The sequence below is a fragment of the Amaranthus tricolor genome, chromosome 4 (genome assembly GCF_026212465.1).
Source record: "Amaranthus tricolor cultivar Red isolate AtriRed21 chromosome 4, ASM2621246v1, whole genome shotgun sequence".
Lineage (NCBI taxonomy): Eukaryota > Viridiplantae > Streptophyta > Magnoliopsida > Caryophyllales > Amaranthaceae > Amaranthus > Amaranthus tricolor.
In genome coordinates, this window is record NC_080050.1 from 25,034,713 (window position 1) to 25,057,999 (window position 23,287).

At 34.0% G+C, this 23,287-nt stretch overlaps 1 protein-coding gene across 4 annotated transcripts; it reads left to right on the top strand.

The window, feature by feature from the left end:
• Positions 1 to 1,409: 1,409 nt before the first annotated feature.
• LOC130809815 (uncharacterized) lies at positions 1,410 to 17,789 on the top strand. 4 transcript variants are annotated; one of them, XM_057675638.1, is made up of 18 exons: positions 1,410 to 1,597; positions 3,748 to 3,920; positions 4,118 to 4,285; positions 4,420 to 4,632; positions 4,745 to 4,836; positions 6,149 to 6,233; positions 6,408 to 6,617; positions 7,292 to 7,351; positions 7,716 to 7,793; positions 11,472 to 11,551; positions 11,634 to 11,938; positions 12,065 to 12,156; positions 12,251 to 12,380; positions 12,468 to 13,223; positions 13,308 to 14,680; positions 14,768 to 15,066; positions 17,239 to 17,403; positions 17,510 to 17,789. In XM_057675638.1, exons 1-18 carry the CDS (start codon positions 1,576 to 1,578, stop codon positions 17,643 to 17,645), a joined length of 4,437 nt encoding a protein of 1,478 aa, XP_057531621.1. In that variant the 5' UTR covers positions 1,410 to 1,575; the 3' UTR covers positions 17,646 to 17,789. The 4 variants fall into 4 exon arrangements, with proteins under 4 accessions (XP_057531621.1, XP_057531619.1, XP_057531622.1 ...); XM_057675636.1 differs by having other exon boundaries at positions 12,468 to 14,680; XM_057675639.1 differs by lacking the exon at positions 7,716 to 7,793.
• Positions 17,790 to 23,287: the final 5,498 nt, after the last annotated feature.

The following is a 23,287-nucleotide window of genomic DNA, read 5'->3' on the forward strand; positions in this document are numbered from 1 at the left end:
AAGTCTTTCCAGCGCACTTTGGCCTCACTCGTGCGCACCCGGGAAAACTTCCCAGGAGGTCACCCATCCTAAGATTGCTCCCCACCAAGCACGCTTAACTGTGCAGTTCTTAGCAAATGGGCTCCCATGAAAAGAAGATGCACCTTGTTGATATGAGTAGTTTATCAATCCTTTTTCAAGCTAAATCTGGGGTATTACAGATACACGAACGCCTCTTACTACCGTAGGAGGCGTAGGAGACCAACTCAGTTGGATAGCGTAGATAAGGGTGATGATTAGGTTTTGATTTACTATGTATATATATATGTTTATTTAGTTGTATACGTTAAACATTTGTATATATTTAGTTGTATATATATGTTTATTTAGTTTATCATAATCTCCAAGCTTTAACAAAATTACCTTAACTTAGGATGATAAATTTGTGAATATGAATGAATGAATTAAGTTATAAGATTTTAGTATTTATAGAAGATTGGTTTAACGGCTAGTTTGACAATATAACGGCTAGTTTGAACAAGTCAAAAAATAGTCAAACAGGTTGTTCCCACTTACGAACTGCGAACAGGGAGTTGACCCTGTTTGATCAAGTTTTCCTCTGTTCGCACGCAGTAAGTGCGAACATTTGATTGAGAACAATTTGATTGACTTTTTTTTGACCAGTTTGCCTTTGTTCGCAGTTAGCACCAAAACTGAGTTCTGGGGCTGGAGACGCTTACATTTGGAAATAAGTTAATTTTAATTAGAGTTGTTCATAGGTGGGCTACCCGCCAGGCTCGACCCACCCGACTCGAAAAACGGATGGGCTTGGACAACGTTTTTAAAAAAAATTAAATTTGGACGGGTAATACCTGCCTGCCAAGATAAATGGGCGGGTAGCGACATCAAAAAAATACCCGCGGGTATACCCGCCCGCCTTCTTAATTTAATATATTAATTATTAAATAATTAATTCTATTGATTATGAAACTAGTAGTCACTAGTCTACTGTTTAGTACTACTACATACCCAACTTTAGTAATTAGTATCTATACTATACTTTAATAATTTTTTAAAACTTATTATGATTGGAGGAGGTATATGTATGGACTTTGTACTTAGTAGTAAGATAAATCGATGATGCAAGACTTTTGTTGGATCAACCAACTTATTTTTTATCATGCAATTTGTGTATTTTAAGATTTTTTTATGTATTTTGAGTATTTTATACAATGTACATTATATTTTAATTGTTATTAAAACTTAATTTTATAATTTGTATTATATTTTTAATTTTTATATAATAAATATCCACCTATTTGCGGGTCCACCCGCTTTAAATGAGCGAGTAGCGATAAAAAAATATGACCGCAGGATGAACTTTCCCGCGAGTAGATTTTTTTACCTATTAACTCTTCCTTCAACCTATTACAGTTCTTGTTCCTTCCCCATTTCACTTATTTCTTGTTTTCCATTTTTCCTTCATCTTAGTAAGGCTGCCAGGCGCCAGCAACCAATACGGCAGGCCTCACGGCGCACCAGCGGTACAGGCGCACGACCTTGTCTTCTTCTCCGCAGCCAGCAACCAACAACCTTATGTCCTCACCTAAAATATCAGGTAAATCATCTAGATCTTTTCTTTAGTTCTTTTTCCCCATTCCCCTGTCCCCAATCCACGTTTTCTTCCTAGTTCTTTGGTATTTTTTCAACCTAGGTGAATTAGGGGTTTTAAAAAATTAGGTAAACTACGGCTTTTTATTTGTTTATCTTTTTAGGTAAATTAGGTAAATTAAGTAAATTAAGGCTTTTAGTTCTCTTCTTAGGTAAATTAGGGCCTAAAGAAAATTAGGGTTTTTCATTTGTTCATCTATATAGCAATTTTGATTAATTAGTTTGATAGTTTAAAGGTTGTATTGTAGTTGTATTATTCAAATTTTAATATATTAATAAGTTAGATAGTTCAATCGTGAATTTGTGATTAATGATACCAGAGTTGAGCAACAAGATATCCGATAGACCGATAGTTTTTAAATGCAACTGTTATAACTTAATATGAATGTGATTTGTTTTAAAATTTATCAAATGATATACTATGTGTGGTTTTCAAAATATGAAAACTCGACGTGGAAAATTGCCTTAATTAATCATTGTAATTAATCGTTGTTGAATGTACTTTTTTAAAACACTTGATTGTGGCTTTTTTTTAACTATTAACATCACTTTTTTTTTTTTTTTTTTTTTTTTTTTTTTTGTTCCGCCCTTTTAGAAGCTTGAGGATTGTCCTAGTAAACATAATCAATGTCCACTAAATCCTTCATTCTTGTTTTCAGTTTTAGCTGATCATGAGTGTCTAAGCAACAAAGAGGGTGTTCAGTGATCTACTAGAGTAATAAATGGTAACCATGCTTAAATTATGCAGAAAACACGAAGCATGACTTAGGAAAAAGAAACTCCAAACTCTGCATTTAAAATTTTCTTAAGTTTAACACACCATCATGTCAAAGTTAACTACATAATCACTCATCAAAAATAACCCAGACAAAATAACTAGACAAAATAGCAGCAATACACTCTTTTGTCACTCTTTTGTCTTTTTGAAAGAGAGATGAGTAAAAAGATTTTAAGTAATATAAGCTTTTGTTTGGGCATCAGACCTCAAGAGTATATAATGTGCAATTATAATGGTCCAAATGGGATAATTTTAAATTAGCACCAGAGACAAGCCCGATTTTCCACACTAATAGCCATGGTTTATCACGTGTGGCAATTCAGAATATTGCAGTGTGACATCAAAATCTGCAGCTCCTAGGGGACATTTCAAAACATATTAGACATATTGTAAGGACTAGAGGTTGTGCACTGGTTACAGAGAAAAATATGAATGGGTTGGTTTTGGCACATAAGGGAATCCATTTATTAAGGAAAGTAAAGAATTACAGCTCATTAGTAGGGATGGTAGACGGGTTAAATTATATGGGTTTCACATTGCAGCCGCCTGGGTATCAGTATGAATTTGGTGGGATATGGGTGGATATGGGTATGAAAATTACTACTCGCCTTAGGTAGTGGCTAGGTGGTGGGTATGACCGTATGAGGTCTTACCCGCCCCATATCCACCGCCTTAATCCATATCCACCCACCCCACCCCCGTACATACCCGCCTGCCCCATATCTACAAGGTACCACTTTATGTCGATTCTCCATATTCTTATTAAAAATAATTGACAAAAAATTTAGGATATTAATTTTATTTTATTACATTGTATATTCTAAATAAAATCTAGGTACACAATTAAATTTTTAAAAGATTGTGAATTTATGGAGCATATAGTGGTGTGCCTTGTTCAAAGCACCTTTCATGCATCCCATACCTCGTTCAAGGCATTCCTTGTGCACCTCTTGCCTTGTTCAATGCACCTCTTGCCTTGTTTAAGGCATTCTTCATAACTTCCACTTCTTGTTCTTTGTTGCTCCATCACCATGTCACATCAAAGACTCTCCTTCATTACTTCCTTGAAGCCTCAACTTCAATGCATTGAACCCCTTGCACCCCTATTATTGCTCACGACATAGTGTGTCTTGCTTTGAGTCATTTGGTGGTCAACATAACCTCCAAGGATTAAACTCGTTATGCCACACTTACAATTTTTAATAGATTAAAGTATCAATGCAGGAGCTGAGTTTTGACAAGGATTGCTTAGTATGATGTTTGTTCCTTTTCCCATTTCTTAGAGAAAATATTTTTTGATATGGTGTTTATTATTGTAGTTGATGGAAGTCCCCAACAAGTGAAAGCAAAGCAAGGTGTTTCAGCAAGAAATAGAAGGACTAATGGCACTAAGGCCGTATCAAAATCCAAGGTAACAACTAATCCAGCAGCTACTCCGCAATCTTTGCAGCCTGTCCCTGATCTGTGGCTGGAGGCTAAAAAGACAGCTGAGGTTAGCTTTTATCATCTCCAATCTAATTTATTCCTATTGTTTGGATATGAATTTACTCCTATTTTTAATTTTTGGTGTCGAGTGGTAAGTCTATGTTGGTTTCTTGACTACATGCATACTGTGAAACTTGTCTAAGGATTAGGTTTCTCTTAACATATATAAATAGTTTTATATGACCAACTATCACTTCTAAACAGGAGAATTCACGGATATTTGCTGGAAAACAAATACACCCATTTTTTTCCTCATGGAAGGTAGGTAAAAAAGATTTGGAGGGAATTGAGGTGGTGAATAATGGGTGCTTGGGTAAACAAAAAGAGAGAAATGTTGAGCTTGCTCCTGTTCACGTGTTTGAAAATGATAAGGTATGCAGGCATGTAATGTTAGATCAAGTATTCTAATAAGCCGTTTCATATCTCCTTCTTAGTCTCAGGGGATGCTAATATCACATGTTGTGTTGTTGACTATGTCTTCCTCTTTATGACATTGGATGTTACAGGATAATTTTGAACTCATTGATTGGTGCAATTGGACCTTTGATGATGAGGTCTTCGGTAAGACAACCTGTAATGAAGAAATCAAAATTTCTTCTTTTGAAGGAACTATTACTTCTTTAAAATTTGATGGTACTCTAAGCGGTTCAAAATTTGTCACTCCTATAATTATTGATGAAGAATTAACTGCAAATGACCCATTTCAGAACATGGAGAAGGTAAAACTGCTGATGTAAATTGTGAAGTTGCATGGAAAGATTGGTTTCAATCGAATAAACCTTATTTGATTTTCACTTCACCTGCTGCTATAATTGAATGTTTCTTTGCTAGGACTTGGAAGTGAGCAAGGTTTGTACTCATGACACTGCTGGCTACGTCAGCTCACAACTTGTTGAGCAGATAAATGCTGCCCCACTAGAAAGGTGGTTGTCTGGTCTCTTTTTGAATTTAAATAGGACTTCCTGTTTTGTGTCATATCACGTGGCTATGTGCCTTTATGGAGCTTTTTCTTTTAGTCTAGCAGTTTCAGTAAGACATACCCTATCTTTAGCTGAGCTTGGGTTATTTGATTTGTTTCATAGTGATTTATGGCTTCTTTATATTCATATGTTCCTATGCTTTGTATTTGTGTTTGTTACAAGCGATAATTGTGCTTTCATTCTAGGAAGTTGCGTTGCTTTAGCTTAAATTGTAGAGTTTAGAAACGATTTTTTTGGAGACCTGTATTGCATACATATTTGAAGGTATGATAGCACTGTCGTGGAAAAGAAACTTGTAAAAGCAGCAGTGGAACAGTTTTAAGATGCAACAAAAGTAATGGTGTCAACCGGAAAAAAGAAACAGGGAGGGTGATCAGGGTACGAAAATCCTATTTGTTTCTGATGGATACCAAGAGATCACTTCTTGGTTGTCTATAAGGACCCTAAAGTGGTTCAACATGTATTTTATATTCTCATCTCTGATGTGCATGTGTTTAAAACATTAATAAAAGCTCAATTCCTTTAGCTGCTATTGCCTTCTACTCATTCAAATTTTATCCTAAGCTTCAAGGTAGAGTTCAAAAATGCAGTCTTTGTAGCGATTCTGGTAACGACTATGGTGATGTTGTTACGAGGATGTTGTGATTGTCGTATAGCCAGATTTTGGTCTATACCATGAACATCCCTTGAGTCTGTCTAAAAATGGGTTTTTTTACGCCTTTGCAAGTTTGATAGATTTGTAAATCTTTACATTTAGGCAATACAATACTATGCAATCTTGTTTTTGCACCTTTATGTGAGGAATTTAGAAGAGGAAGAAATATGCCAAGTATGGTATGTGTAGTAGGAATTAAGAAGGATATGAAGATTCGATATACAACGGCGCATATGAGAATACATATGAATGAACGGAGAAGGAGATTATAGGTGGATGATCTTTGAAATTGATTTTCATTGTTGAGGTTCAATATTAGATAGGACCAAATAAATGAAATTTTGTAAGCGACAATCATTTACGTTGATGTATTTGGGTTCAAGCCTACCCCATACTCTTATAATTAAGGCTTTGATATTGTTGCTATCGTATTTCTCTAAACCAACAAATAAAATCTGATATTGTGATCCAATAAAAAATAAATATTGACTCTGCTTTTCGTTAGTGTTGAGAAGTTCCCATTATTGTCTCTGTACGCAATATTATATGTTAAAAGATATGATTCTTCTAAAAAATCTAATGGAAATGGTTGACATGCAGTGTAATGTCCTACTATCTCAATCGTGGTAATTATTCGGAGAATAGCTTGTGGACAAACAAATATCATCCAGAAAAGGCGTCCCAGGTCTTGACTTCAATCTTATCGTTATCTTACCATCTAAAAAATGAATCATGTGCCTTAACAATTTTTTGAAGAAACTTGACACAAATAACTCTTAATTTTTTTACAATTGGTTTACGGGAAAAATTTGCTGGTTTGATTGGAATAAGCTCTTATTTCCTCAGATGACATTGGCAGGTTTGTGGTAACATGGAGGCTGTGAAATTTATAAAAGACTGGCTACAGCTTTGGCATTCAATGGATTTTCGTTCTAGGAAAAGTTCTTACTCTGATGACAAACATTTGATAAAAGACCAAGAATATGGCTCATGTGATAGTGATTCCGATGCAGAATACGAGGAAGTAGCTGGCTTGAAAAATGTCCTTTTGGTAACAGGGCCTGTTGGGGTATGTCCCTTTTCAGTTTTCACTTTATGTTTTTGTAGAATGATATGAAACTTCTAGCCTCAACCATAATCTTTGTTGAAATATCTTGTATGACATAGCTGTTCTGTTCCCTGTCTTGAAGTGCATTCTTGAAATCCTACATTGTCATGTTCAAAGAATAATAAAACTACTCTAGCTCAGACTAGTGTTATTATTAGTTGAGGCATTAATTAACTAGCTTCCCATAGTTGCTAGAAGTACTTAGAGAACAATCTCTCAGCAGTACCTTCTTGCTTTGCTTTGATAATTCAGCTAATAAGTCATAATAAATGCAATTATGGGTGTAGAGGTCATGCAAATTGATCCACACAGCTCCGTTTAACTCCGTTTATCAGCCTTTATGGTTAAAGCTGTATCCATGTCTTGCCATTGAGCATTCCTTAAATTTTATAAAAATGAGCCTACTATAATTGCAATTTCTATAGCTTGCTCATCTGGTCAGTATGGCTGATATAGTGTGTGTGTTATCATGATATCAGAAAAGGATGTTTGTTCACTCTAGATGATTTTATTTGTTAGTTTCAAAATTTGTAATCAAATGTGAATGTAATCTCCATATCTATTTTGTCCTGATATTAAGTCTAGAAGCTATGAATGTAGTTATAGTTTCACTAAGCTCTTGTTTCTTCTTGTAGAGTGGAAAATCAGCAGCCATTTATGCTTGTGCAGAAGAGCAAGGTTTCCAAGTCATTGAGGTATTTATATTACTTTATTGAGGACAAGTTTACGATTCATGTTGGGTAGCTAGTTTGGGATACCAAAATCCGTAAACCCCTATAATTTTTTATCTGGATTGAATTGATCATAGATGGAATCCATTTCGTACTATTAGGTAAATTTATTAAATTTTTCCTAAGACGAGAAGAGAAGAGAAACGCTTTTATTTAATTAAAGGGCATAGTCTAACATACTATGCTAAATTGTTGGGTTTTTATTTTCGATTTGGCTTTAGGCCTGTCAAAAGAGAAACCCATAGACGTATGAATTGAAATTCTAGTGATGTGGCTTTAGGACCAAGTATTACATTCAGCCATCTTTCTTTCATTCAAATGTATATAGGGACATAAAAAGGTACTTTTGCATGTTGTGTGGAATCATCGTTGTAGAATTTGGAAAAGGTACCAAATTATCCCTAAGGTACAATTTCTAATTTTGAACTTTGTTTTTGAACACTAGAAACTATGATTTTGTTAACTAATGTTGCAAATAATAAAGTATGTTTTTAAAAATGCTTTCATTTTTTTAATTAAAGAAAAAATTTGCAAACGGAAATTCCCATGTCAAACATCCAATGTATGGTTGTCAAACTTCTAACATGTTCGTTTTATTCATAAAACTTCATTACTTCCATTATAACAAAGGTGGGAAGGGAATTTATGCATACTTGTTTATGGATGAAATTTCATTACCATGTACATTAGGGTGTGGCTTTCCATGTACAGTTACTCCAAAAATTCATTCTCATTATTACCATTTTTACCTAACATTAGGGTTATGATTTTGGTTTTTGTTGCTAGAATAGTTTAATTTTTCCAAACTTTTTTGCTTATACGTGAGTTGAGAAGTTAATTAAGGTTTCCATGTTTCCGCATTTTTCCGTATTGTTCAATACCCTTTTTAATTAATCTTGATGAATGGTCTAAACCATAGCTATGTTACATCCTTGCCCTTCCAAAAAGATAATGAATTTTCTTTTGTTGTCATGTTTTTTTTTATTTGCTAATGCGACTACATTGCTTACATAATGGTGTGTGTAATTGTTCTATTGTTAAAAAGATTGACCTACGTTGTTGATACTGTTTATCTAAAGGCTCTTGTAATACTAAATCATGTCTAGCCAATAATGGTATTTTGACTAGAAATCTATGTAGATCTTGACAAGGCTTCTACGTTATTTCTAGATTGCTTATTGTGAAGGTTCCAAAGGTCCAAGTTTGTGGAGGGGCTTATAAGAGGAAGAATTAGACCAAAGAATTACGTGAATAACAATAGTGAAGAATGGTATAAAAATTTGGAACTTGTAGGATCATATGACAATATATAAGAATGAATGTGTAATACACCGGTTAAGACCCGAACCAAGACTAGATAGTATGGACACATCGAGTCTGCCTAATAACTCCCAAAAATACAAATCCTTATGATTTACTATTCAAAAGTTAATCATCATTACAAGGGTGGCTCTTTATATAGCTTAAGCCCCAAAAGACAAATACCAAAATAAAGGCTATTCTAACTAAAAAAACATAGGAAAAATTACCATGAATAATACAATCTTTTGCTTATTTTCCTACAACAATACCAACTTTTGATTAACCATGAATAATACCAATTTAAAGGGGTATTTTCCTAGAAAATCCCTAATATGTTAAAAATCAAACTATAGGTGATAGTAAGAAAAAAAAAAAATTGTAAATTAGTTAACAAACTAAAGTTCGTATTATTCTAGGAAAATGTACCCCCTAAGTTGGTATTTTCATGGTTAATCAATAGTTGGTATTATTTTAGAGAAATTAACAAAAGGTTGTATTATTCACGGTAATTTTTCCAAAAACATAAAGACTATAATAGTGAAATGTCGATAATTCCCTTGGAACCTTTGACCCCATTCATCACATTACCGACCGCTTGAAGTTACACCTTGCCCTCAAGGTGGTTAAAAATGAGTTTTATGTGTACAATAGGTTTTGTAGAGGCGGGTTAAAGTGAGTAGATGGCGAAAAAATGGATCGTAAATACTTAAATGGGTTGAAAGTCTTTAAAGTTCTTGGGCTGAAAATGACTTGGTTTACTCTCCAAATGAAAATAAGAAAGGCATCAAAACTCAGAAGCCCAGTGATAACTTCCAAGCTTGCTGACGTCATCAATGATGTCATTCCCATGTTCAACAGTTAAGCCTACACAAACTTGGATAATGCCTTTCCCATTTGAATGTTCCATTTTATTATTCACTCTCTCCTCAAAACCCAACCCTAAGAAAACAACGACTCCTCCACAACAACTCGCTCCAACGCCGGTGAACCACCTGAAGTTCTCGGTGAGCTGCCCAAGATTTTCGGCCTTATCTGCAGTCCTCACGGCGTCGGTGAGCCCTCTATGTTTCCCGGCTTCCCTCTTCGAAACTCCCTTCTTCTCTCCTTCAATTCTCTCTTTCTCCTCAAAACCAAAAACCCTAAGGAAGGCAACTATACTCTCACGTCGCTTGCCATCTTCTTCCTCTTTTACCTTCTTCACGTTGCCGACGCATTCCCATGATTTTCGGTGTACTTAAGCACCTTCCAGCCGCCCGTCACGTTCGTCTTCCTTCCCTTCTCTCATTTTTTTCTCACCCAAATCCACATTGTCTACCGCTACCGTCGACTTCATCGCCTTCCAACGGCTTCCAACCAACTCCCCAGAACCACCACCTGGTCTGGCTATATTCACGTTTTCAGCCGTCAAGTTCACCACCTCATCAGCGAAGATAGACCCCCCAATCAAGCTAGGGTTTCGCTGCTGAATCAAATCTAATTCCTCTATTGAATTTTGTGGACTTGCCAGGATTTAGTTTCATGATTATTTGGATAGACAAATAATACTCATTTTTCTTGCGTTTCTTCCAAGGTACCCATTACTCGCAGCTTCCCTCGGCCTTCCCCACACCCCTCCACATGCTCTGCCTGACACGCCTCCACATGCTCCCGCTTGTTCCTTCTCGTTACTACTTCTTGGTTCCTTCTTTCTTTTTTCTTATTTCTTTTATGGTTTTTTTTTTCTTGAATTTCTCATGTTCTTTTCTTTTGAACCCCTAACTTCTTCCCCTTTTTGATTTTTTAGTTAATACTTGGCCACTTTTGTTAAGGATTTCCACACTTTTATCCTTAATCCCTTCTTTAAACCCTAATTTTCACCGGTGGTGTTTTCGTCACAAGTTCTTTGCAATTTTGAAACATGTTCTTGACATTTTCTTTCATACTCCTATACTCTTCAATGTCTTCCCTTATATTTTTGCGCAATGCTATAGTCAACTGATTATACTGCTTCAGCAACTTCAAATAGTTTGTCTCTCATATTATGTCGTCGCAGGCGAGTCTCCGGTCATCGAAATCATACGGTTCTGATACCATTTGTAATACACCAACCAAGACTAGATAGTATGGACACTTCGAGTCTACCTAATAACTCCTAAAAGCACAAATCCTTGTTATTTACTATTCAAAAGCTAATCACTATTACAAGCGTGGCTCTTTATATAGCCTAAGCCCTAAATGACAAATACTAAAGCAAAGGCTATTCTAACTAACAAAACATAGACACTAATAATAGTGAAATGTTGAAAATACCGTTGGACCCTTTGACTCAATTCATCACAAAATGGAGGGCAGTAAATGTGGTTGATTGTTGAAATTGTTTTTCTTGATTATAGATAGATTGGTATTAGATAAGGACTATGGTCGATAAAGTATAATCTTCTAGTGGTGATCTCTCATGTTGCTTTGTTTCATGTAGTTGACCCTGTATTGTTGAGATTAAGCCTTTAGTATTGTTTTTTTTTGCTTCTGTAGTGTTCTGTGACAAATTAGTCCTTGGATCTCTTTTTTCATAAGAAGGATACACAGGGATTTAACTAATACGCATTCACCCACCTATACTTTTAGCAAGACTCCATTCTTTTCAAATTTTCTGTCGATGGACACTTGAACACTTTGGTTACAATTGGTTCTCCATAGATTTTGAGGAATCAATGGTGGACTTTTGCCTGAATACCGAGTCTAAAGTAGCTACACCGATTTACTTCTATTTGCTGCTTAGTCATGTTATTTAATTTATTTCAAGGTTAATGCATCAGACTGGCGAAATGGAGCTCTTCTTAAGCAAAAGTTTGGAGAAGCTGTAGGTTCGCATTGCATGAAGCGGTTTGTCATGGATGCTTGCTGTATTGAATTTTTCTGGATAATCTGACTTACTCTCCAGACACTGACCTCTTGTGTTGTCCAGGTCTCAAGAAAGTCCTAGTAAGCACAACTTCAGGTCTTCACCAGTATCTACAAACGGAGTTGTTGTACAATATTTGAACAATAGTTTAGTTGAAGTGATATCTCTTTTAGAAGAGGGTGATGATGTGAGTGATGTTAAAACTCAAAACCGTAATAGCAGTGGACTCTCTTGTGACAAAGGTGACATCAAAACCTTGATACTTTTCGAGGATGTGGATGTTACTTTATGCGATGATCGTGGGTTTATTTCTACCATACAACAACTTGCTGATACAGGAAAACGGCCAATGATATTGACCAGTAATAGTAAGAATTACTAGTGAAGATAACTTTTCACATATTGTGCTCTAAAAACTAAAGAGCCAAATTCCTTTTTCTGATATGTTCTCCAATTTATTTGAATGTGAAATTATTCACAGTTTACATTTTCAGATGAAAACCCGCCACTGCCAGACAATTTGGATAGAGAAAAAGTGTGCTTCACTATGCCATCAGTAAAGGAGCTGGCTTACCATATATATCTGGTACGAATTTATGATTGTTACAGCATTCTACAACCTCATGCCTTTAGAGCTTTCGTGCACTCATGGATTTTCTGATTGATATCTTATTCTGCAGATCTGTTCTGCTGAGAAAGCCAACATACAGCCCGATCTCATTGAGAGATGTGTCAAATTTTGCAGAGGTGACATTCGTAAGACTTTGATGCATCTTCAATTTTGGTGCCAAAACAAACAAAGCACTAAAGGTAAGATTGTTCAGAGTGAAGTTTATTATCTGAATCTTAATTTCAATAAAATTTCTCTCACATGATTTTCTTTTAAAAAAAGTTCAGAGGGGAAATTGCAAAATGGATCTTGTCCTTTGATGTTCGATCTCAAAGCTGGATACCGTATATTGCCTAAACTGATTCCTTGGGAGTTGCCTTCTTCACTATCTGAGTTTATTGAAGCAGAGGTTGCCAAATCATTGAGCAGATTGGACGGAAGTCATTGCTTGTTAGGAGTTATTGAGGAAGAAGAGGTTGGCAATATCAATGTGGATGATACACTCAAGTTAGGTATAGGTGAAAAAGCTAGCATTGAGGCAAAAAAGGAAGAAATTTTAAGCAGAAACTGCTCTTTACAAGTAGACTATGATATTATAGCATTCAACAATACATGTGAGTTCTCCAACACTTCAGGATCTCCAGTAGCATTCACTCGTCGTAATAAACGTAGAAAATCAGATACTGTGCTGTCAGATTCTGAAGATGAGACCTGCAATCATGATAATCTTGCTGTTTCAGGCAATTTATCCTGTGATTATAGTGATGCTTTAATCCCTGCAGTTCATCCACAGTTTCCAGTCATTCAATCGGCTTTACAGGGGAGTTCACATGAGCATGGTGCGCAGTTACTTCACTCTGAAGCAATGAAAGTAGAATCAGCTGTCCACCAGTCCTCAGAAACAGCACATGTCAATCATATTAACTTTTTTGCTGCGGATAATATATCCAACCAATTCACTAGCCCTTTTTTACTCTGTGCTGAACAAAAGCATCAGCATTCAGAATTTGGACATGGTATTGGAAGTACTTATGGGCCCACCAGTGAGTCTTTGAACCTTTTTAATAGTCTGCTAGTAAATGCCAGGGATGGAAGTATGGCAGCTAACGTAAGTCAATCTCTGTCAGTGAACCATCAATCCAGACACCAGTTGGCTGATCAACCTTTTCATGGTGGAGGAGAAAATGGAGAGGAAATAGAGACAGCAAATGCAACAAATCTGTGTTTGAACCTGGTGCAACAATGTGGAGAGGCTAAGACGACAGTACAGAGAATCCTGTTTCCACACCCAGAACATGCTGATCCAATAGATAGTCCAAGGAATCAATCAACTGGGCAACTCATTAAACGCATGAAGACTAGCATGACAGAACCCCAAAAATGTCTCGATGCAATCGGAGATGTAAGTTTTGGTGGTGTCGGAGCAGCTGATGCCTCTTTGAACCCATTGTTTGACCAGTTACTTAGCTGTAGCAGGACAAAGGTGGAGAAAAGTCGGCAGCAAAGTGGAGAAACAGGAAATCTCAATCCTCTTTGCTATACAGCTCTGGGTGACTTTCTGAACCCTTCCAATGGCCAGCTGTTTCATTTTGTGGAGCCTAAAGAGAAGGAAATCCTGCGGCAACATGCACTGGAAGATGATATAAATCACAACAATAGTGCAGCTGTAGATGGTCCCTTGTTACAACTGAGTGACCAATTCTGTGGAATAGTGAATCCAGAGAAAAGCCAACAGCAGCATCCAGAAATAGCTAATGTAAAACAAGATGATAATTTGACACTGACAAGTGAGCAATTAAATAGCCAAGAGGAAAAAACAGAAAGAATCAAAAATCAACTGCCTGATATGGCTATTGTTGATCTCATAGGTTGTCCAGTAGCCAATAATTATCTGAATCCAGTAGATGGGAAAGTACAGCAGATTATTCAAACAAGAGCAGAGGAGCACCAGAGCCAGAATTCAGATAGTACAAATGTTAATCTTGTAATTGATCAGTGCCAGTCAGTTGACATGTCGTATGTACCAGAGTCAACTTTTGTTCCAGAGACTGAATTAAATGATGGAACAGACTGTCGATCAGGAACAGATCTGATAGAATTTGTGTCACCAATTTCTGTTGACCATTTTGAACCTTCAATTCTTGGGAATGAAGTTTATAAACCTTGTGGTGTTGACTTAAATTTGACTGCTAGAGATGAGGAAATGGGAGATTCTCAAAGTGAAAGAGACCAATTGGAGCTCAGCACTTCTAGGTGTCCGGTGATGGATGAGTGCAGTCGTATGGATTTCTCCAAGACATTTAATAGCTTTAACAACTCTTCATTGGGTGTAAAAAATCCTGTTCAGGAAAAGTGGAATGAACTTCGGCAGACAGATTTGAGCCAGTATACTATCTCGGAGAATAAAAATGCGCTCCAACTTTTGGAGCTGAGTTATAGGATGAGCAATCTTGTTTCAGAGGGTGAAATTTTACGTCAAGATCGTGAATTCATAATCAATGTAAGCATCTCAGATTGTTTTGTGTTTAGAATTTTGATGTTATAGTGTATGTTTTTCTGTTCATTTGACAATTGTTTATGGTGGCAGGATTTGACCGGTCAGGAGACAGGTCTTAGTGAGGAAACTTATATTTGTGGGTGCCATGATCGCCAAGTACATATGGCATTTTCAATAGCAGAATATGGCTATTTCTCGTTTGCAAAAGATATCTATGCCTTGCAATTAAACATGGGCAAGCTAAACCTTGGTTGGGAGATGCTTGTGTCAACTAGTAATTCACTGGCGTTAGAAAAGCTATTGAGTCTAAATAAGAGTCAAAATTCATCGTCTGACAGCGTCACAACTATAAAGCAAGAAGCAATTACAGTAGATACTTCATTCACAAGGTCAGGATCTGAACTATACAAGTATGCTTGTTTGTGATACTGCATTAGTTTTAAAATGTTTCCAATGTTCCAATTCTATATTGTATTCCGTTTGTGCCAGAACCAAGAGTTACATGAATCTGCTCCAATGTTCAGCCACATAACACATATATTTAAACAAGTGATGTTTTAAATTTCTTCTGTGTAGCTAATATTAGCTTCCCTCACAGCCGTTTTGGCCACATAACATGTTTCTTTCTCATGGTTGCCTGCATCTGTATCAGTTCAGTGATAAACTTTAAATGATTATCTGACATAACATGCACTCTTAGATAACTAAATCATATAACTTTTAGAAACTTTCTTAGTTTCATTTGGAAATAAGAGGATTCTAAATGAGGTATATTTGAAACTAACGTTGCCATTGTAGTGGATTTTTCTGTATTTTGAGTGAGTGCAAAATTGAACAATATAGAGTTGTCTTCTTGGAAAGAGAAGTAAAAAGATCTCAGTTTTGAAGATAGCAAAAGAAAAAGAGGGGGGGCAATTCTAAAACTTAGCTAGATAGAAGCACTACCATCGCTACATACCTTTTTTTTTCTTATTCCCTTCTATCATCTTTTCTTTTGAATTCTTTTTCTTTTGGATTCTTCATATTTTCTCTTCTTTATCTAAAATTTCTTTCATTCAATTTTCCTTTTCTTCGTTTTTCAGTCTATTTAATTTTGTTGATTTTTATTTTGAACTTTCTTCTAGTTTCTTCTTTCAATATTCCCCTTATTTGATTTTTTTTTCATCTTTTTTTGAAAGGATTTTTTTGGAATTTTTTCTCTTCGCTTTGATAACAATGTGATACTAATTAGAAAAAATACTTTATAATGTGGATTTGGCGTCTTTTGTGCCATTTTTCTCTATATTAGTGGCTTAGTGCAATTACAACGAATATTTTAATCTTTTTATGCAATTTTAATCCGAATATCTTATTAATTCCAAGTATTGAATATGCTTTGTAATTGTTTTATAAGCTTTAGATCCAAAAAGTGTATCTCGCCTACGAATAGCTCATGCTTTTGCCTTGCTATTTGCTCCTTGGCTCCATGACCCTTCTGTGTCTCGCTACGCCTTGCTCCTTCCGCCTTTTGGAACTAAGGTCTAATGTGTTGTCTAGATGATGAAATAAGTGAAAGAGAATGTGGAAGCCATGAGAGAGAATGAGGGATCAGGGATTTTGGGTTCGTTACCTTCAGCGGAATTCGGGGCATTTTTGTTCCTTTTCTTGTGCCACATGGCGGACACATCTCATGTCATATTCTTCTGATCCTGAAAAGTTTAGGTAAACGACAGGCATGGAAATTTTTTATCAGGAAAAAAGAAATTGGATTAGAAGGCAGAATGTATGGTGGTATGGGCATGTATAATTCTGACACATGCTGACAGTTGCTGTATTATGGGCATGGCTAATGCTGACACATGATGAAAGAATGTTGCAGAAAGATTAAATTCCAGTAAAAGGTCATTTAGAAAAGAACTAAAAATTAATGGGCCAGGTTGGGCCAAACTAGATAGGTTGTTGACCCAACCTGATCCATTAAGGCTTTACCTATCCCAACCTGACCGGGATAATAATTGTCCTACCCTAACCCACCCTGTTGAATCGGTTTAGTGCAAAGGAAGTTGCGCATCTATTTTTATGTAGAGAATTTGCACATAATCTTCATTCACAGTACCTTAGTTGAATCAATAAAACATGAAAGTGCTAAGACACTGCCTTGATTGAATGCTATGACTATTGTACTTTTAAAACATCCATAAGGCTTTCTTATTGTTAGTGTCTACTGACAGTCATAGTTCAGAATATTGGCGGGCAAGACATTAAGGATGGAGGACAGGGACTATTGTGTGCTGGACAAATGTCTGTTATGTTTCCTTGTTAAATCTTTTGAATAATCACAAAAATACAATAATGAGAAACTGTCAATTTTCTGTTCTATTTAGCTCCATGCACCAGAGAAAAAAAGTCATCTTTGTAGTATAGGATCTTCTTTACGTAGTGGCTAGCTAGTTATATATGTCAAACTCTTAAAAGTTCCGGTCTCCAGTTTTTTCTTGTATTCTTTTCCCCTTATCTATGATAAACATATTTGATGGAAGATATCTAGATTTCTGAAATTAATGTGCTTTGGCCCATTGCAGAGAAAGGGAGACATGCTTACAGAATATTGTTGAATTGGTTGTTCCTTTGAAATGTTACTTGACAACGAGAGGTAATGCACTTGTCGATTATCTTTCTTCATTGGCTCACATTTCGAGATCAGAAACTTCCCGGGTGGCCGAAGCTTCCGCTAAATCAAAGCGAAGGTGAGTTACTATTGAATCAACCTTGTTCAAGGTTTGGACACTGTATATCTTTTTTCTTGACCTGTAATTACAAATTTGCAATTGAACCAAGTTTTGTGCTCAACAGGGTTCGGATTGTCAAGAATTATTTAAGCAGCAGTGCCTTAGACTTGTCGCAAGATGATATCTTAACGCTTAATGAGTACAATTCTTTTGGAAGGGATTCCTCCAAATCGATGCATGAAGCTCCCAATTCTAGATAGGTTAGAAAAAATCTTGTTGATAGAGCAAATAGAAGTAGTTATTTTTGTGTTCTAATAACTGGCTATTGTAGATAAGTAGAATAACTTTGATCTTTATATTGATCCTTCATTTCGAATTTCTATACGAGGGCTTTTGAATTTAAATGTGGCTAATTGAGTGGGACTAAGGAGTATTAGTTCTCAAATATTGGTGGCAATTGTCTCTTGAATTCCTCAAGTTGAGGCCAACAACACCATCAGTTTGAGTACTAATTTTTAAGATCGGTGAAAGGTCAAGATTTTTGAAAATATCGACCCTTTTTTGTAAGTTTTTTAAAAACCGGCTTTTTTAAAACTAATTTCCAAAATTTCTTATCCGCAGTTGGAACAAGGAAGCGGTCTTTGTTGCTAACATGTCGTTTTTAAATGTAATATGGGCTAGGAATCCCTCGCTTTAGTAACGAGTCATTTTAAGATATTAAAAAGAATTAAAAAAATTATGAAAGGAGAATAGCACGCTGTAAGTAACACTGTAACAGTGAGCGATTCTCCTTTCCACACTGTTTTCATCAGCTCCTCCTTTTTATAATCGTTCATCATCACCATCATATAATTGTTCATCATCACATGGTAAGCCATGAGTGCTTCTTGATCCTGTTACTGCTGGTGCCTCTAGTTATTAGGGTGAAAGACTACTGTTTCAGTCATCAACTTTTAGCATTTTTTTTATGTTTATTGTAAAACTACTCTTTGTCCTTTGTTTTATTTGTTTTGGGCTAGGCTCGTCTCTCAAAAAACAATCTCATACGTGAATTTTTGAGAAAACTACTTTCATTCAAGAAAATCAGAACTACGAAAAACAAAAAAAAAATTGAACAGGATCAAGATGAAAGAAATGATGATCGAGTTTATAATTTCACAACTCAAAATCAATCCAATAACATAATGCATGACTTTGCATGTTTTTAAAATTTCAAATTCAATTTTAATTTTTCTGAATTCATTACAAATTTTAATGAATATTATTGTTGATGATTTAGATAGATTCGTCAATTAAAAATTTGATGAGAGCTTGATGACGTGAATACATAATTAAAACATTTAAATTTATTTGTAAAAATACCTACTACAAGTACTAAAAACACTTATAATATACTTTTCAAATGCCTTTTGAAAATATTATAAACACCTACTACTATAACCAATAGACATACATACTATAACTATTTATATTGCCTACTTTTAACTTGATAATTAAAATTGCCTACTATCACAATTCAAACAAGTACAACATAGTTTATCAATGCCTATAACAATTTAAAATTGCCTACTAATTTTAATGCTTATTTCATTAAGTAAAAACACATACTTCATTGTTTAAAAACAACTACTATATTAAGAAAAAAATAACTCCAACAATAAATAAAACTAGTTCAAAGTATACAATGAAAATTTATAATACCTATTTTGATGGTTAAAAATTCCTACTATAACTAAAAATACCTACCAAAACTAGTTTCACATGCCTACAAAAACTATTTTAAATGCTTATTACTTAGTGAAAATGCCTACTTCATATTCAAAAAGACCGACTATGATGATTACAAATACCTGCCATAATAGTTAATGCAACTACTATGACAATTAAGAACACCTACTAAAATAATTCAATATCCCCACTAAATTTGTTTCGAAGGACTATTATAATAAGTTCAAATACCTACTATAGTATGCAAAAATTACTACTCTAACAGTATCAAATGCCTATCAAAACTATTTCAAACGTCTAGCGGATATAGTGGAAATGTAAACTTTATCTAGCAAAAACACTAAGTTTAAAATGTTATTAAAACACCAACTCTAAGTACTTAAAACACCTACGTATTTATAAAGTTCAAAATACGTACTATTAATCACTAGTTTAAGTTTCCAACATGACAACTTTTAATACCTACTTTTGTTAATTCAAATGCTTGCTTCGTTATGTAAAAACACCTATTTCATTATCTAAAAACAACTATTATACTTAAAAACAATAAGTAAAATAAGTATTATTTTTCCAAAATTAAATAGTGGATTTGATTTTTATCTAGTTCTCTTCTTCCATTAGTTTACATGTGATAAAAAAATTTAAAAATATTATGTGGACCATTATTAAACAATGATAGTGCAAGAAAAGATATTTTAGCAAAATAATTGATATAGAGAGAATATACAAAATATGAGACTCAAAGCAGGAACAAATGCTTTTATAATGTTAAAAATGATTACTCCTGTTTTATTTTTCAAAAAAACTTGGGTGCGATCGTCTCACTTGTAAAACGTATTTTATTGGGCCAATTCAATTGTATATATTTCTTATTACCAATTTTACAAATTAAAATGTGAATTTTAAGAGTTAATAGACCAATTTAAAGACTTAAAAGACCAATTGCAAGATATCAATTTTCATTTCAACTTCAAAATAGAATGACTCAAACATTAAACTTGATATTAAAAACTTTGAAATTGACCTTTTAAGTCTTAAAATTGTATTTTTAAGTCTTGAAATTGTCGAATTAACTCTTAAAATTAGTATGTTAGAATATTTTAAAACAAATTGGGCAAAGGCCAATTGCACGAATAAGGCCGTCTAATAAGATAGTAACTGTTTATTTTTTATCTTTCCAATTTTTTTCCTATGTAAGTTTGTAGACCCAATAATAACTTTAACACTAAGAATCTTAATCTAAAATTTATTAAAAATTGTTATTTAAAAATTATTTATTAATACTTTACGAGTTTATCAAGATTTTATGTAAATATATTTTTGATATAGTTTGATAAGAATTTGTAGTTAAAGTTTCATATTAAGATTTAAAGATTCTACTATTCAAGAATAACACATGAAAATGGATAGTCTAAGCTTCAAAGTTGTTTGGTTGTTTCCATTTCCATTGATAATATTTAATTGATTAATTAATTTATTTATTTCCAAGTTGAGTTCTGGTTTTGAAAGTCCTGCAAGAAACTCATATAATTTATTTCCCAAAATTTCATAAGCAGTAAATAGGCAGTTGGGCATGATTTCAATTATCATCATATTGCCAGTTATGGGTACGATTGTACTAAGCTTCCAACAATGATAACAATCGACAATGCAAGACTAAGAAATGGAGTATCAATAGCCATCCATTAATTTACTTCTCCTTCCCTCCTTTATCATGTTCTCTTTTATCATTCTAAGACATGTTCATTCAGATTATCGAGTTGATTTCGAGTCAGATTTTTCTGGTCGTTTCAAAATCGACTCTTGTATCCATGTTGGTTTTTCCATAATTATTAATCCATATTTATGTCCGGTTAAATCAAATTCGGGTAAATTTCGAATCGTCGGATCTGTTTTGAATACCTTTAATCATTTTGATTAATATTATATCATAATTTTTTAACATAATTAATATTGACCTTTCTAATATTAATATTTAAATGCTTATGGTGTTCATATATGTTCCATTAACTTTATTTTATATCTTTATAATATTTATGGTTTTCACTTGTTTTTTACTAATTTTATTTTATTATTTTCCAAATGTTTATAGTCTCTACATTTACTGTAATTATTTATTATTTAATAAAACAAAATTTACATAAATTACACTATCTATCTTATCATTTTTCTCATTTAAAAAAAATTATCTTTCTTAATCTATATCAATATTTCTTATAAGAGCATCAATAAAAAAAAGTGGAAGTAGTCAAGTATCATTTAGCATAGCACAAGCCTTGTAATGATATTACTTCATCTTGTTATGATCTTCACAAATTAAAATCGTATTGAAAGAGACAAAAAAATAGTCTACGTATAATTTATTATTATTTATTGTAAGTAATTCATACTTAATTACTACAATTACATCACAAGAAATTACATAAAGATAAATTTGGTTGATTGAAAACAAGACAATTTGACCATAAAAAGAAAATAAGACAATTGGAGAAGAAGGGAAGAAGGGTCATCATATCAATACTTGCTACTCCATTCAGAGTTCTCATGATACGAAGTATATTGAAACAGCTTTATGCCATCATTGTTGTTTGTCATTACATGCATGCATGCATGCTTTCAAGTACTACCAAATCTTAGCTCTACCATGATTGGGCACAATGACTCTTTAGCCCATAGTTATTGGCTTATCTTCATCATGTTCAGTATATACCGCACATATACATAAAAAGCTTAATTAAGGTTTGAGAAATGATGGAATGCGGCATATCAAACGTCTATCAGCCGAAAATATTGGTTAATGAGTCAATTGTTTATGCTAACCATCTAAGCCATATATATGATATGGAGACGTTTGGCAAAACTTATTTGTCAGTTATTGAATGTTTCCTAAGTAAAAAAAATCAAAAGTCAATAAAAAAAATATTCGTAACAATTTATTGTTTTGACTAAATAGTCATTTAGTAAATGTGTTTTAGCCGTTTGACCAATAAAAAATCAAAAGCCAAATAAAATATCATTTGAACAAATAATAATAATAATAATAATAATAATAATAATAATAATAATAATAGTTTTGCTATGAGTTTGTTTCCCTTTAAATATTATGGTGTTCCTCATTCATTAAAAGAATTTTCTTGTTGTTTGTGATGCTTAGGTTAATAAAATGACTTCTAAAATTAGATCTTGGCAAGTGAAACATCTTTCTTATTCGACTTGGCTTTTTAAACTTTTGGTGTAAATTATTGTTTATTCTCTCTAAGTGTGTTCATGTGAATGCTATTTATAGAGTCTAACTATGGCATGGTGAAGCAAATAGTATGGGCCATGGAAATATGAGTTGGAAAAAAGTTTATTGGCCTAAGAAAGAAGGTGATCTTTATGCTAATACCTTTTAAGTTTAAGACTTTTTAATACTTTTTGTGGAGTAACGTTTTTAATTGAAACAAAATAAGCTTTTGTGATTTTTAGCTTTTAAATACAATTTTAATTCATTTGGTTAACAAAGTATAAATATCATTTATTTGATAAATATAGGACTCATTTTACGGTTCTTATTGTTTGCCTTTTACAATTTTATTCTTTTTTTGGTTATTTATCTAATTATTTTTATTTTATTTATATGGTTTTTTATTTTTATTTTTAAGTTTATTTTCAAGGGTTAAACTTGTGTGGTTAGATGCGGGTTAAAAGATTTTGCCTCACTCGGTCTTTTTTCGTTGTACGAACCTCTTTTTCTTGAGGATTTTTCTGAGGATCTTTCTCGACCCGAGAAACTTTATGGCCACATCCTTTTTTTTGAGTATGAGTTTCCGCCTTTCTTTCCTCCTCAAACCCTGATCATAGTTTTTTTATAAGCGCGATACATTGGATACGAGAACTCCTAATTTGAACTTTTTTCTCTATGGGTTCGAGCTACCATATGGAGGCATGGTTGTTTAAGGCGAAAAAAGTAAGGCATTGGTTGGACTAAAGTAAGTAGTTAAGTCCCAAATCCCAATTATTGGTCCACCTTTGTTATGTCATCTTTCACTTTCACACTCACATTCACGTTTATACGAACAACAACTTGAAAATTGAAAAGGGAGTCATTTCATCGAGCAAGATAAGATCATGTACATAATAATACTCACGGGTTTCGTTTGAATCAGATTTCACTACTCACTACTAAATCTTA